This window comes from Siphateles boraxobius, unplaced genomic scaffold (genome assembly GCF_051911475.1).
Source record: "Siphateles boraxobius isolate OS27281-9 unplaced genomic scaffold, OSU_SipBor_1 35, whole genome shotgun sequence".
NCBI classification, from domain to species: Eukaryota; Metazoa; Chordata; class Actinopteri; order Cypriniformes; family Leuciscidae; genus Siphateles; species Siphateles boraxobius.
Window position 1 is genome coordinate 17,405,785 of NW_027508975.1, and position 17,182 is coordinate 17,422,966.

Genomic DNA, 17,182 nt, shown 5'->3' on the forward strand with positions numbered 1-17,182 from the left:
TGGCTACAGGGTCAAAAGAGGGGACTGAAGGACACTGACCTCTAAGAGGTATGTACTTTTCAAATGCCACTGCAACATAACCTTCGCCTCCCTGAACTTTTGGACCACCATCTCAACGGCGGTGCCAAAAAGCGAGAGAGGGGGCATCAAGGCGGAAAGATCTGTCTTGCTCCTTGAGCCCCAAGAGGTTTAGCCACACATGCCACTTCGCCTACGTTTGGAGACACCCCCTCGCCTTGGTCAGCATCCTTCAAAAGCTTGGCTTGGAATACTTGCAACACCGCCTTCGAGTGCTGGCCGAGTGTGCTCCACTCCTAAAGAGATCGTGTACATCATCTAGAGTAATAAATCACTTGCATGGCGTGACACATCTCCTAAATCTAGCTGACATGCATGATATTTTCTTTTTTCAAACATACACACACTAGATTTACATCCTCCAGACAAAGAAGCTGATGATGTTTTCCATGGGCGCCCTTTTAAAGCTGGTCTGCGCACCTGTGACTTCATCTGACTGCTGAAGCCAATCAAAATTGGCAGTATCGACGCATGCTTCGGACACTGGCTCACGCAAAGCTGTGTCAACATAGTGTCAACAGATGACGCAGTGTAGACTTCCACTTCGAAAGGGAACTCTAGTTAGTCTAAATCTAATTATGCATTTTTCGGGGAAATATTTTGGATTAAATCCTTACCATCAAAGGAACCACAAAATCTGTTGCAAAAGAGATTTTTAAAAAGTGTATTATATACCAGTCTTATAATCCATATACTCTTAGTTATACTGAGGAAAAATTGATTATGAATATTTGGAATCTTGGATATATGTTTTTCTGTCTTCTTAAGAGGATCAAATAAAGTAGTTGCAGTTTTTTTGGAATAAATATAATTTGGCTATAACAAAGAAATCACAAAAGATATTATGGTTATAGATGACCATTATGATAATAATTAAGACAATTTTTGCAGTGGATATGGGGAATATAAAGTAGTGCACAAGAAATCAATATTAGGGAATGGCATGATGTTCTAGATGTGAAAATGAATTAATAGAAAAGTTATTTTTTAAATTTTATTGATTGTAGCATGGATTGTCTTTATCATGGAATGGACCTTAGTCAAAGCAGACGTCATATGTAATTTGAAGCAAATGAAAATGAGGATATGAAATATTAGAAACTAAATAAAACAAAGCCTGAGAAAATCCAATTGAATGAGAATAATTTGTACCTACTGACAGTGCCATTTATTTACACCTGATAAACTAAATAAATTATGCAAATCAGGTAACAGAGTGAACACACCAAATATGTACTGAACATAATTTTCAGGCTGCAATCACAGTGTTATGCTATCTACACACTTTACTAGAACTGTCTCAGTAATCTGAAATGTCAAATTAAATATACCATCATCTACTCTGACAAAAGTGCAATTGTCAAATGGTTTGATTGTTATACAACACAAGACAAAATTAAAGCTAGCATGACAGTAGTTCTAATTTTTTTTATGCATACTTGTGTTCCAGGGAAGGAGAAAAATTATAATATTCAATGGGTGTGTAATTAAAGCCCTGGTGACCTACTAATAAGGGCTGATAAAACATAAATACACTTCACAAAGAAGTAGACTAGTTTTTGGTAATATTACAGAAATTGTCCCTTCATTATGCATTGGCTGGCAATGGAGAAGAGATTTATATCTGCAAAGAGAAGCAAAGTGCACCGTGTGCTGAAAATTGTCCAAAGAAACCCACTGGTCACAAGGTAAAGAAAACTACCTCAAAAGGAGCAACAACAACAAAAAAGCAAGCTGCAACTGCATTTACTGAAGAAATTAGCAGTGTTTGTGAGGCAGTAAAAGAATGGTGTTAAAGTTCCAGGTAAGCTTAGGTTTTAGGATTTCGTTGCAAATCAGTATGCAAATAAATGTATAAAATAGACCACTCACAACTTAATATGCAAATGCAATAATGACATCAATACTATCAGTTAAACTTTAACTGGAAAATAAACTTTCGAATGATAGTTTAGGACGGTCAATGGGACATTTCCAAAATTATAATATTTTATTACAAAGACAACACTTAAACCTGAAATTATCTTCAAGACAAAGTTTTAGTCTGTGTGGTAAATGTTTTAAGATCAAATTAATTGCAGAAATTAAGAAAAATAAGAATAAGAACAGTATCATTTTAATTCATACCTTGCAAACACCAATAAACCAATATATATACATATATATATATATATATATATATATATATATATATATATATATATATATATATATATATATATATATATAATAATTTGACTGAAATTGAATGGTTATTTTAAGCAGTGAGTTCAAAATTAATTTAAGGTAATCTGAAAAGCCAGAGAAATATTAAGTGAATATTTACACCATATTAAGAAAACATAGTGCTCCTACATCCAGGGATTTTGTGTCACAGTACATAAAGTGTCAATCAGGATCCATTGTGAAGTGGTAAAATCATTAAGAATCCAAGAGAAACAAACAGAAAAACAGGAATGAGCTTGTCCTCTCTCCCTCATTGTCTCATAATCCAGAAAAGCTCAGCTCTCCTGCCTCCCTGATATCTATTTCTTTTCTTTCACTTTCTCTCAAATGAAGACAAGCCACCACAGCATCAGCGTCAAGACCAGAAGGTTGCTCAACAGGAAGGAGACTGGAGGGCGATGCAGTACCACTGGGTACAGTGGACAGACTAGGGCAGCACGGCTCTCTTCTACTGTTGACACGGCTACGGAGACTTGGACAGCATGTCTCTGAGCCTCAATGTCTTTTTCTTCATTATGGTCATCATCCTCTTCATCCTCCTCCATATGCTGCAGTAGCGGCAGCCCTCCTGGCACGGGTGCCCACCTGACCCTTACCTGATGTTGCTTCCACGTGCCTGCTGCACACTTCCATCTCTGCGCAGGGCAACAGGACACCAAGAGAGACAAAGAACAATGAACAGACATGGGGTATGGGGAGAGACATGGTAAGAGATCGATGGGGGTAGTACTGATTTCTGGGTTTGATGGGTCCGGGCTCGGCATCTGACCAGAGTGTTTTAAGCAGGCCAGATGGATTGAAGCAAAGGCCTTGAGGGTTTTTTTGGTGTTTGTGGCATGGTGGACATCTGATTGACATGAGGATTGGCAGCATACATTTTTTTGGCAGTGCAAATATCCATCACTGACAGAAAAACACCATAAAAAACAGCAGGGTTTGGGTGGGTTGGACCACTATGCGAGATCCTCAGAGGATCAGATCAGTGGATGTGTCTGTCACAGAACTACACTCTGTCATTGGCTAGATTAGATACTATATCCGCAAATATCACTCATTACTAAGTAAGGTTGGCAATCAAGAACTGGTTCTTATTCAGAACGGTTCCATTTTTAATGATTTTCATGATGTTCATTTCTGTTAACAGTTAAATAACTAATACTTTTAAATAATAAACAGTGTTTTGTGTGCCACTAAATCTGCAGTACCACAGCCAAAGAAACGTCTCAGGTTACGTATGTAACCCTGGTTCCCTGAGAGGGAACGAGACGCTGCGTTGAGACACGGTGGGAACGCTCTGCGTGATTGCGTCGTGAAGCACGTGTATAATCAGTCCAATGGAAGAGCTAGACATCATAGGCGGGTGACGTCATAGACCAGGAAGCTATAAAGCACACCTGAAAACAGACCGCGACAGCTTCTGATAAGCCTGAAGCAAGTCGATCAGGGCATGCAGGAAGTATGGCAGGAAAACGCAACGTCTCGTTCCCTCTCAGGGAACCAGGGTTACATACGTAACCTGAGACGTGCCCTTTCAAGGGAACTCGAGCTGCGTTGAGACGCGGTGGGAACCCTATACCCACTACGCCATAAAGACAAATGCCCATTCTGTGTGAAGTCCTTGCGCACAATAAGAAGCAAGCAACCTAGCCCCAGGAGTGGAGAGGTGTGAGTCATAAAATCTGACAAATGTATGTGGTGAGGACCAGCCTGCCGCATTACAAATGTCCTGAAGGGGAACACCAGGAATGAAAGCCTAGAGGCAGCCATACTCCTGTAGAATGGGCCTGAACAGTCATAGGTGAAGGCTGTCCGGCCGCTTCATAAGCAAGTGAGATAGCCTCAACTACCCGCTTGCTCATCATCTGTTTAGATGCCGGGCAACCTATCTTAGGTGACCCGAAGCAGACAAATAATTGTTCTGATATACGCCACTGAGCTGCTCTGTGGACATACGCATCCAAAGCCCGGACAGGGCTTAACAGATTAAGTTTTTCCTGATCTGGGGTATTAAAGGTGGAGGACAGAAGGCCTGCTGCACAAATGACACGCACATTTAGTAGGGACCTAGAAATACAACCCGACCTGGGGTGAAGAAATACTATCACCATAGCAGGTGCAAATCCAAGTACGTGCAGGCCTCAGCCTCATGTACCACGGAGAAGATTAAATTAAGGATCTCTCCTCAGAGATAACCCAGCAAAGAAACATTCATACAGAAATCAAGTACTGTACCAACGGGGCAGAAACAAGATTCAGAAGGCGTTCTCTGCACCAGGCAGAGAACAGCATATTTAGTCTTCTCGTGGAGGGAGCTCTAGACTGGAGTTTGGTCTCCACGACCTCTGTTGAGAGACCTGAATCTATGAGCTGGGCCCCCTCAGAGGCTGAGCCCACAGTATCCACAACTCCAGAGCTCCCAGGAGCAAAGATATCAGGAAAATCGTATAGGTGTAGAGGCAACCACACCTATTACATCACATCCAGTCCAAGCAGAGCTGGATGCGTGAGGGAGAACCACAAGGGCAATGCATTGTACAAGCGATGCGAAAGGTCGACTTGTAGTTTGACCGAAGTTCTCCCTAAGAAGCTCCACCACCTCGGGGTTAAGTCTACATTCCCCAGGCCACAGCCCCTGCCTCAACAGGATATCTGCTCTGATATACGAGACCATCAGTGTGTTGTCCGGACTAGAGGATGACACGGGAGTGGATTTTCACTCCTGTCCCGTCCCACTCCCATAGAAAGAAATCTTATCCCGTCCCACTCCCAGACCAAAGTTTAAAAAATAATCCCATCCCATCCCGCTCCTGGTAAATTGACTCCCAATCCCATCCCGCTCCTGTTTAAACTGACTCCCGCTCCTGTACCGCTCCCATATACGGCAATTTTCGCTTGATGAACGAAGCGATGCTTGCCTGATTCTTTCCCGAATTTGCCTTGCAAGTGTTCTTCTTCAGACCGCTCGTCCCTGAATCACTTGCGTACTTGACTAAGACTAAGCATGTCTTACAAGCAGCGTACATTGTGCTATCACCGTCACATTCTACTCTCATAAACTTAATTAATAATTCAGACTTTCCGACCAGTTCTGTGAACTTAATAGACATGTCATTACTTCTGACTTTGCGCTGTAAATCATTTTTTGCCACATCGACTTCTCCGCGGCTGTTAGCTCCCTCCATCACTGCTCTTTGAATTTCGGCGGTAAGCCGTGACAAAAAGCACTGATGGCTTCTGGGACGGCTGGGTCGTGTAGTTATTTTTTAATTGCGTTACATTGTAGGCGTATTAAAAGGAAACTACAAAATGATGCATTTACTTTTTTCTTTTTTTGTCGTCTTTGCTATTGGTTGATTCCCGCTCCCGTCTGCTCCCGTTAACCATTTATCCTGTACCGTCCAAATCCCGTGATTGATAGCAAAGATGACTCCCATCCTGCAGGAATCCCACGGGAATCCCGTGACCCGTGGGATTCCCGAAAAAATGTCAGCCTCTAGTCCGGACCCTTCGCCGAGCAACCACTCATGATTGCCCCCGACTTGTGAGGGAAGCATCCGTCGATAGCATTATGCGTCGATAAGAAGCCCCCAACACTGGGCCTGGGCGAGTAACCAAGGTTCTTCCACATGACCGAGGCACGAAGGCATAGCCGCGTGACCTTGATCATGCAAAAACGGATTTCCCCTCGGAGAAAACCCCTTGGTCCTGAGCCACCACAGCAGGGGTCTCATGTACAGAAGGCCAAAAGTAACTACGTTGGACGCAACTGCCATGAGCCCCAACCAAAGACCTTTCACCGAGCGGCCACTCATGACCGCCCCCCATCCTGTGAGGGAAGCATCCGTCGATAGCGTGACGCGTCGACAAGAAGCCCCCAGCACTGGGCCCTGGGCGAGGAACCAAGGTTTCTTCCACATGACCGAGGCACGAAGGCATAGCCGCGTGACCTTGATCATACGAAAACGGATTTCCCCTCGGAGAAAACCACTTGGTCCCGAGCCACCACTGCAGGGGTCTCATGTACAGAAGGCCAAAAGTAACTACGTTGGACACAACTACCATGAGCCCCAACAGTCTCAGAGACTGTTTTGCAGTAAGTGACTGACCTAGTTTTACATTCTTTACGGCTGTGAGAATCGCAGAAATACGTGCAGGAGACAGACGTGCTTGCATTGTTGTCGAATCCCATAATACACCTAGAAAAGTGGTCCTCTGAGCTGGGAGGAGTACACTCTTTTTGGTGGTGAGCCGCAACCCCAACCCCCTTATGTTGGACAGAAGGACATCTCGATGTTGAACAGAAGGACATCTCGATGTTGAACTGCCAAAAGCTAGGACTGATCTAAAATCAACCAATCGTCGATATAATTTAATACGCGAATGCCCTGGAATCTCAGAGGAGCCAGAGCTGCATCCACGCATATTGTAAAAGGTGCGGGGTGATAACCTAGGCCGAAAGGAAGAACCCGATACTGGTATGCTTCGCCCCTGAAAGCAAACCTCAGGAATCTCCTGTGAGGAGGATGGATAGATAAGTAAGTCCTTTAAGTCTATTGTGACAAACCAGTCCTCGGACTGAGTCTGTGACACAATCATATTTAGCGTAAGCATACTTTGAACTTAAGATTCTGAAACCTGCTGTTTAATTGACGCAGGTCTAGAGTAGGACGCAACCCCTCATCCTCTTTTGGAACAATGAAGTAATGGCAGTAAAATCCTGACTGTCTGCCGGGAGGAGGAACCCCTTCTACAGCTCCTTTTGCAGAAGTGTCAGTACTTCCTGCTCCATAACCAAAGCCTGCCTGGGGTCCACCACAGTGGGGAGGACCCCTAGAAATCTGGGCGGACAAGAACCGAATTCTGAACCCTTTTCTATAGTGTGCAGGACCCACCGAGAAATATGTGGCAGTAGTTTCCACGCTGCCAGAAATTCTACTAGGGGAACAAGTCTCTCAAGACTGGCCTCTGGATTTGGTTGAACAGTCACTACGGTGCCCTGAAGCGGCGAACCGGCAGGGAACAACCGAACTGACCGTTCTACGACCCTCCTCGGAGGATCGTATGGGGACGCTGACACCTCGGTGCCCTGAACGGCGAACCGGCAGGGAACAACCGAACTGGCAGCGCTGCGACCCTCATCAGAGAGTCACACCCCAGAGGGCGCCGAGGAGAAACTATTTCTCAAAACCGTCCCTGCCCCGATGGAGCCCTCAGAAGCCTGATAGCCTCGTTTTTACGACAGGACTTCCTGTCTAAGCTTTATTAGAGATGACGACAGTCCTCAGATCTTGCCTACCTCTAAATAACCCAGAGGGCGCCGAGGAGAAACGATTTCATAAAACCATCCCTACCCTGGAGGGGACCACCCTTTAGAAGCCTGATAGCCTCGGCGTCAGGGCTTCCTATTTGTCCAAGCTTTTTTAGAGATAAATAGTCTTCAGATCTTGCATATCTCTAACTGGCTAGACTGCTACCGCCACCCAAGTCCCCCTCGATTGTGGAGGAGCCCAAATGGTGATGCTCGTTTTGCACTCTGTGCTGCCAGGAGCTTAGTAGACCGAGACTGCTCCGCCCAGCAGTCTCAGGAACATTAGATTGGTGAGGAAGAAACCTCTGGAACGCCGCTGAATGGTTTATTTCTTAGTTTTTTGAAAGCGCAGCGTCCAGAAGAACAGACATAATTTTATCTTATTTTTCTTTATTTTTAAATCGGAAAAATGTATATATATGTATCACTCCGTGGCCACCAGCAGGAAAACAACCGAACTGGCCGTGCTGCGACCCTCCTCAGAGAGTCGCCCCCCAGAGGGCGCAGAGGAGAAACGATTTCTCGAAACTATCCCTCCCCAGTATAGTTTATCTGTTTTTGCACGACACAATTCTCGAATAGCGTCAGTGCTGACAACCTCACATTCATCCATGTCTTTATAATTCACCCACCAGCGCTGCCTAATAAAATTTTTCTTTATTTATTTAAGATGGCTGGTGGGTAACGTCGGGGTTAAAAATGATGACGCCGACTCGGGAGAGAGAAAGCTAGCAAGCGTCTCTTTAACCCGAGGCACTGTAATACCATGATACTTAATACCCATAGCATTACTATAGTTAGACGTTTGGGCATTAAACACATAAAATAGAAACCGGCTTATTTCACGATCTCGACACCTCAGTGTGGTGTGGAGATAGGGAAAAAACGGCAGTCCCCGACGAAGAGGCTGAGATACAGAGTTTTTCTGTTTTAGAAATATTTCATCTAATAAACTCTCTTTTTCACTCTCATAATGTTCAGCTGGCCAGAAAATATTTAACTAGCAACAGCACTAGATAAACCTCCTTTTAAAGCTCCTCTTTATTCAACGGAGTTATGAGCTGACTTATTTATTAATTTATTGAAAACTCAAACATCTGTCTTTTTCTTCTAAACAAAACACTAACGATACCAATTCCTCGGAACTGGAAATCGCCAGCACTGGATCTGGCAGGTGAAAGCTGAGATAGGGCGGGGCCCGTCCCAACCCCCGCTGTCAGATCCATTTGCGAACCCCAAAATGCGAGTCGCCGCCGTGCATCGGCAACAGCGGGACCCGCGCGGGGAGCGCGAACCGAACCGTCCTCCTCGAAGAACGCCCGGCGGGAGTGTGCTCACAGTCAGCCCCCTCGAGAACTGACTGTGGCATGCTCCACTCCCAAATAGTAACAAAAAGCTGATGTGTGTGTCCCCACCCATGATATAACGTGGGCAGGGAACAACACGAAGCTGCTTGCTCTCTTTTGCCATAATATATATATATATATATATATATATATATATATATTGCAACTTGACAGACAACAATAAATATGACAAGGACAGAGCACACAGATCGCTTGCTGAAGGCACAGAAGCTGTCGCGGTCTGTTTTCAGGTGTGCTTTATAGCTTCCTGGTCTATGACGTCACCCGCCTATGATGTCTAGATCTTCCATTGGACTGATTATACACGTGCTTCACGACGCAATCACGCAGAGCGTTCCCACCGCGTCTCAACGCAGCTCGAGTTCCCTTGAAAGGGAACTATTTTAGTTGAGAGTTTGTGATCAGAATCGAACATGATAAAACGCACATGATACTAGCGCACATGCGCACTCTTTAAAGCCACTTTTTCTCTCGACAAACTAAATGAGATAGAATGAAATTTGTATATGTAATGAAAGATATAGATTGCACTGAATGTTAGGTTGCTTTTTTCACTCAAGAGCATGATCTATTGAAGCCTAAATGTCATACTAACATGAAACTATGCTTCTGAACACAGGTCGAGAGTTGGTCAATTCAAGTCAATTCCTCTGTCATCTAAATCTTGAAATTAACCAAGACATGGATGTTAATTCATGCTGTGCAGTTGCGTTTTGTGTTTTATTATATTTAAAGAGTTTTTAGTGTTTTATTTATGAGTTTTATTGTAATAAACCCTACTTTAAAGCGTTTAATATTTTTGTTTAAAAAATATATATACATACATATATATATATATATATATATATATATATATATATATATATATATCAGGCCAATTATAGGGAATGATTCCATACAATTTGTAAAGGAACCACAAATTGAATGATTACGAAGTCAGAACCATTCAGTTCCTTACAATCTCTAGTGCTAACACTTAAACAAAGAGATGATCAATATTAGACAAGTGCTTCAGAAAACTGTATACTATATACTGTATAATATACTAAATATTTTTTTTATAAAAAAACTTTACGTAACTAAACTAGAAGAGCACACTGCCTTGAGAGAATTTGAGAGAATGGAGGAGTGTGTCATGTGGCAGTGTATTGTGTTCAGGTCTGAGAATGGTACATGATGTAATAAGCCTCAGCAGAGGAGGGGCGTGGATTTCTAGACACTCCTGTTTTTGGAGAGGAGGAGGATCGAGTTGGAGATGGAGCTATGGATGAAAGTGGAGGAGGACAGGACTGTGATCCAGGACAAGACTTTGCGAGGAGAGATGGAGGAGAGTTTACAATGGGAAGGAAAGGATGGATAACAAGAGGAAAAAAGGGGGAAAAGACAATGAAATGAAGAGGAGGAGACATCAGTTTCCTATTGTTTCCTCTTCCTATTTGCTTTTTTACTACGTTTCCCTTTTATATCTACTTTGGTTGTCATTGAACTAACAGACTCATGCAGCATATTTATGCAGTGTAATCCAGCCATGCGATTGGCAGATCAAAGCAGAGGAAAGCCGTCAGTAGCCATTCAGAGAGCAGAAGCAGTAGTATAAAGCTACTGGTCAGGGACATGGTCAGGGGGTCTATAAAAGCTGCGGGCAATGAGCAGATTCAGAGAGAGAGGAGTTCTCCTACTCTGACTGGGTCATGAGCGTCCAGCGGCCATCTATGCTTCTGCTTGTGTTGTTCTTTATCTACATAAAGAAACGTCAGTCATGAGAGTACGTTTACCTCTGATATACCTGCCGCTACACAGTGAATGGGTAGGAGAGGAGGCATCTTCACCTGTGCACACATGCCCACACAAACACACACACACAAACAATCTAAGCATTTATAAATAAAGTGCTTATTAAGGTGTCACAGACCAACATGTGTAAGTGACTAACTAGATGCCTTCTGCATCAGTGAAAACTGCAAAGTAAAACCAAAATATTTTAGTCTCTTTACTCTCTTATAAAGTTCCGCATAATTTATCATGTTAAACAATCAGTTCAGCAAAATAAATCAACATTTACTTAGTGTTATTCCAAACCTATGACTTCCTTTTTTTTTCTCTGTGAAACACAATAGGAGACATTTAGAAGAATAGAAGAGCTAACTAAACTACTTTAGAAGTATCGAAATATAGCACAAATCGGATGGACTACTTGTTGGTACATTTGCGTCCTTTTACAGTTTGAAAACGTCTCGGTTACGTATGTAACCCTCGATTCCTGAGTAGGGAACGGAGACGTTACGTCGGATGACGACGAATGGGGTTTCGCTTAGAACGCCTATCGACTTCGAGTATTACAAAATGAGCCAATGGCAAAGAAATGCCATGGGTCTGCGAAATTTGCATAGCTTATCTCCGCCTTACCTCGTGGGTATAAAAGGAGGACGCCGGCAACAGGCAGATATGTTTCTTCGCTGAGGAGCCAAGACTGAGCTCAGGCGACCCCCGCGGTACAGCGGAAAGTGGCAGGAAGACGTAACGTATATACGTAACCGAGACGTTCCCTTTCGTTGTCACTCCGAGTTACGTCGGATGACGACGAATGGGGTTACCAGTCTAATCACGCCACCTTCTCAGCTGTCTTCCAGTGCCCTGCGTAAATCTGAGATCCCTGTTGTGAGACTGGCACGGACGAAGGACTCCTATTTAGCACAGGAATACCAAGGTACACTGGGGAGCATATCCCAAAGTTTAGGGGAAATATGCAATTACTGCCAACCCAGAGGGGGGGACTTAGAGAATACACATATGACCCGAAGGAGACATATGGAGAACACTGGGTTGTCCAGCCGCAGGTGGAATATTTCAACCCCAGGGGTGGCAAGGTGGCTTGCCAAGGGAAAGACACATGCTCAAAGAGGCTTACAGTGGAAATACACATGTGGGGGTCGCTCAGAGGAGGGACCATGCACACGGGAGGCACCTAGCCGACGCGCAGGCAATAGACACTCTCGCTGACGTCAGGAGTGCTGGAGGAGCTCAGGGCTTTCGGGGAAGCTCACCTGAGGAGAATATCGCACGTATCCAGTCCGTGGAGTGGAATGGCGAGCAAGCGAAGACACCTGAGCGGGTCCGGTACTAGCTGGTTGAAGAGAGAACACGAGAGGACACTGGCTCCACTCGGAGATTATAGAATCTGGCGAATGTGTTAGGTGTCGCCCAGCCTGCAGCTCTGCAGATGTCTGTTAGCGAGGCGCCATGCGCTAGAGCCCAAGAGGATGCCACACTCCGGGCGGAGTGGGCAGTCACACCAAGGGGGCACGGTCGACCTTGCTGCTGGTATGCCAAAGCAATGGCGTCCACTATCCAGTGAGACAACCTTTGCTTTGAGAGAGCCTTTCCCTTCAGCTTCCCACCATAACAGACAAAGAGCTGGTCTGAGGTCCTGAAACACTGCGTCCTGTCTACAACAGATCTATCTGTGCGTCCCCGAACTGGTCCCAAATCAGCTGGACTGACTGGGGATGGAGTCGCCATTCTCCAGGGAGTGGCTGAAGCCGTGAGAGCTCGTAGGCTGCACAGTTCAGGGCTCCGGGGATATAAATGGCATGAAGCGACCTCAGATGTTTCTGACTCCATATGGGGAGGTGGCGAGCGAGTTGCGACATACGGCGGGAGCGTAGACCACCTTGATGGTTGATGTACGCTACAGTGGCGGTATTGTCTGAGCGGACTAGTACGTGTTGGTTCTTGAGCACGGCCCGGAAGCGGCGCAAAGCAAGACGTACGGCCAGCAACTCGAGGCAATTGACATGCCAAAGGCGACGGGGTCCTGTCCAGGAGCCCGTGGCAGCACGTCCATTGCACATGGCAACCCAGCCCGTGGAGGAGGCATCTGTCGTTAGCAACATGCCGCGAAGCTCGTTCCAGGGGCACTCCGGCCCGTAGAAAACTGAGGTTCGACCACGGGGTGAAGGTCTGACGGCAGGTCGGAGTAACTGTTACTCGGAGGGTGCCGTGTTGCCATGCCCACCTCGGGACTCGGTCGCGAAGCCAAAGCTGAAGCGGTCTCATATGAAGTAATCCGAGCGGCGCTGCCGCGGCTGCAGAAGCCATATGCCCCAGGAGCCTCTGAAAAAGTTTCAGTGGAACCGCACTCTTGCCCTCGAACTGTCTCAGGCAAGTCAGCAGTGACTGCGCGCGCGCTAGCTCGTAAGCTGCGCGGACATGGCGACCGAGTCGATATCCATACCGAGAAAAGAGATCCTCTGCACGGGGCAAAGTTCTCCCAGTTGACCCGAAGGCCCAGACGAGCTGGGTGCCGAAGCACCAGGTCCCTGTGTTCGCAACCTGAACTCGAGAGTGAGCTATGATCAGCCAGTCGTCGATATAACTCAGGATGCGAACCCCGTGTTCCCGAAGGGGAACAAGGGCAGCCTCGAAGACCTTCGTGAAGATGCGAGGAGTCAGGTCTAGCCCGAAAGGGAAAACCGCGTACTGGATGCCTGCCCCTCGAAAGAAAACCGAAGGAACGGTCTGTGTCAAGGAGAATAGAGACATGAAGTAGGCGTGCTTCAGGTCGATCGCTGCAAACCAATCCTGGGCCGTATGCATTCGAAAATGCGTTTTAGCATCTTGAACGGTATCCTGTGAAGGGAGCGGTTCAGCATGCGCAAGTCCAGGATTGGCCGTAACCCACCGGTTTTCTTGGAGACAATGAAGTAGGGGCTGTAGAAGCTGGACCTCATCTCGGCTGGAGGGACAGTCTCGACTGCACCCTTCGCCAGCAGGGTGGCAATCTCTGCTCTCCTAATGGGGGCATAGCCACCGACAAAAGTGGAGCGGACTCCCCAAGCGGGGAGGAGACCGTGCGAACTGAATCGCATAGCCGAGCCTGATGATCCGCGTGACCCAGCGGGACAGACAGGGAAGCTCTAACCAAGCTCCCAGGAACTGAACCAGCGGGATCATGCGAACCACAGGCGTCCCCCCGGAGGGGCAGCGAAGCGGAGTAACTGGCCCAGACGTGGACGGCATAGCGGCTCGATGTGGGGGCACAGTTAGCAACCGCGCCCTGGCAGAGGGGGCCAGGGGAGGACCAGGCTGGTCGTCCCGCGGGGGCCTGCTCTGCCAGGGGTCTGGCGACAGACGGGGACAGGGGCGAAGCGGTCCGTGGACGGCACGCCGTGTCAACCACCTCTGGAACAGAGGGGGACGAGGAGAGCACGGCTTGTGGGCGGCGCTCTGTGACGTCCGAGAACTCTGTGCTCAGAGACGGGAGAGTCAGCTCTTTGGAGAATAAGGATTCTTCCCCGGCCCTCCCCCGGGGAAAGGAGTGGTCCTGCTACCAACTCCTGGAAAGAACTGAGTCCCATCTCTGAGGAGCCCATCTGTAGAGCGCCGCTTAACCCGGCGTGTAGCGGGGTTCGGGGCTGGAGAGGACTGTGGCGTCCATCCGCGGCCTCCAGAGCCGACCTGGGTGAACGGGCGGGGTGGGAGCCGCGGGGGGGGGGGCGTCCTCGGTGGTGGGCAGACCGAGGGATCTGAGCGGACGGTGGGGCCGTTGGGACAGAATCAACCTCAGTCTGCTCCATCGCCGAGGAGCCCGTCTCACGAGCGCCGCTTAACCCGGCGTCTAGCGGGGGGCGGGGCTGGAGAGGGCTGTGGCATCCGCCCGCGGCCCCCAGAGCCGGCCCGTGAACGGGCGGGGTGGGAGCCGCGGGAGGGCGCCTTCGGCGGTGGGGAGACCGAGGGATCTGAGCGGACGGCGGGGCCGTCGGGACAGAATCAACCTCAGTCTGCTCATGGGCGGCTGAGAGCTGTTGGGCAAGCCCTCAACCGCACCGCCGAAGAGGCCGACCTGGGATATGGGAATGTCGGACAGACGGGTTCGCGCGACATCCAGCACATCAGACAGGTTCAGCCACAGAATGGTGAGCATCACCTGACCCCGGGAGCGTACGGCCACTTTCGACGCTCAGAGAGCAAGGTCAGTGGCGGCGCGCAGCTCAGTGAAGAGCCCTGGGTCAGTCCCGCCCTCGTGCAGGTCCATGAGCATCTGGGTCAGGGGGACCAGCAGAATGACCATGGCATGCAGTGAGGCGGCTGCCAGTCCCGTGGCGCTATAGGATCTCGCCACAAGCGTAGACGAAAAACTACAGGCCACGGGCGGGTGCTTAGGATTGCACCGAGAAGAAGCACTCTGAGGACACATAGCATCGCAACAGAGCGTTCAGCCGGGGGGACCCCAGTGTACCCATGGGCAGCGGCCCCATCGAGGGGAGGAAAGGCGGATGAGATCAGCGAGCAGTCCCGAGAAGACAAGGGGGTCTTCTTGGACTTCGAGATCTCATCATGCACGTCCGGGAAGAGAGGTATTGGGGTTTGCCGTGGACGAGGGTCGGCGGCCTTACCCAAAACCCATCTTCCCAGGAAAGCATGGTCGTCATCTCCGGATCAGACTCAGGCACAGCCGTATGCACACCGGAAGGTGGCAGCTGTGACGAGCCCTCACTTCCAGAAGACTCAAACCCACCTAGTGATGCTGCAACAGACATGGCATCTTCCTCTGTAGCTTCAACTGAAACACGCGGGCCACCAGAGGGTAGACTCGCGGGAATCAGCAGTTCACTAGCGGGCACTGTCATTGAAGAGGGGGGCTGGGGTCGCGGACACATAGTCGGCGCCTTGATCCAGACCGTAACCCTCAGGTCACCCTGGCCACCAGCCGAAGATCGGGGGGTGGATGAGGGGACTCTCACTCTTGCGAGTTCACAGAGTCTCGACCTATATATGACGCGATGATCACGTTCCCAGCGAGAACATGAGTCACCCACGAGCGCTGTTCAAGCATGATCAAAGCCCAAACACACTAGACCGCGCTCGTGCCCATCAGAGTCCGATACCAGTCCGCTGCAACCAGAAATGCACGGGCGAGCCGTCTTTAAAAAGACGTGCTGCGTGCGAGCTCTTTTATGAGAGGAGAAAAAAACTCAGTGATGTTGAAGCACACAGGGAGACACACACACACACTGGCAGATCACTGCACAGATCAGCAGGCACTGTGAGCTCGCTGCAGATCGCCGTCACACCAACACCGAAGAGAGAAGCTCGTCTCGTAGAGCGAAGTCAGAGATGACTGTGGAGTGAAGAAATACTCTTGGCTCCGAAGCGAAAACATATCTGCCTGTTGCCGGCGTCCTCCTTTTATACGCACGAGGTAAGGCGGAGATGCAAATGCTATGCTATGCAAATTCCGCAGACCCATGGCATTTCTTTGCCATTGGCTCGTTTTGTAATACTCGAAGTCGATAGGCGTTCTAAGCGAAACCTCATTCGTCGTCATCCGACGTAACTCGGAGTGACAACGAAAGGGAACCTCAGTTTGCATGAGGTCTAATTGCATGGAAAAGAGTTACTCACTGGGTACACTATCCATCAAACAAAATGACATTGCGAATCAGCTCACTCACTGATGTACCTGATGACTTTGGAATAAATTACTTCAAATGCAATTTATCATCATGCAAAAAAACAGAAAGCACAAGCTTTTAAATCAGGTTGTTATGTTGAAACACTAAATATAACAGTAGAAGTTGAGAAAATAGTGAAACTACAAGGGGAAATCTACCCCACAAACTCAGACAATACATGTCATAAACATGGACATTAACACAGGAAAAATGTGCAACAGATGCTTTCTGCATATGCAAATAGGCTAAATAATTGTTCTTTGTGTTTTTTTCTAAATAAAGTTAGTATTTGCAGTCTTTGTATTTAATGGAGAAAACAAATCACTGAAGTTTAAAATAAACAATGCCATAAAGAACGACAAGTGCGATTTAAAATCAATTATTCTTCCATGATACTGTATCCTACTATTCTTTTCTGCAAACAGAGAGATTTTTGATTTTTGCTTTTGGACTATTTCCCCTTTTGGATGTTCATGTGGCATACTGCAGAGTCCAACTACTGTATTTTTCAAGATTTCGGGAACAAAACCAAACGAGAAAACTCCATTGGATACGTAATAACATGTACCATAACAACACCTTTTACCATAATCAGAGCTTGAAATTAAGCCTTGTTATTTGTTATGTGCTTGTCCTTCGGATAAGTCAATCAGTCATTCACTTTTCTAAGTAATAACAAGTTCCTTGTCTGTTTGTTTTTTTTTGTTTTTGTGGCGTTAATGTAATTTAGTCTGAAGCAATATTCTCAT

The 17,182-nt window shown here is 47.3% G+C and overlaps 1 protein-coding gene across 18 annotated transcripts in view; it reads right to left on the reverse strand.

Annotated features, from left to right (window-relative positions):
• The window catches only part of epb41a (erythrocyte membrane protein band 4.1a), a 148,227-nt gene that overhangs the window by 21,165 nt on the left and 109,880 nt on the right, over positions 1–17,182 (reverse strand). For 9 of the 18 annotated variants that reach the window (XM_077196650.1, XM_077196645.1, XM_077196642.1 and 6 more), the window contains one exon: positions 10,755–10,808. The exons of 7 other annotated variants lie outside the window; for them this stretch is intronic. In XM_077196650.1, coding sequence (XP_077052765.1) covers positions 10,755–10,808 — 54 coding nt within the window. Of the gene's footprint in view, positions 1–2,417; positions 2,940–10,098; positions 10,287–10,754; positions 10,809–17,182 lie in introns of those variants that run through there. 2 more of the 18 variants (XM_077196637.1, XM_077196648.1) reach the window with 2 other exon arrangements.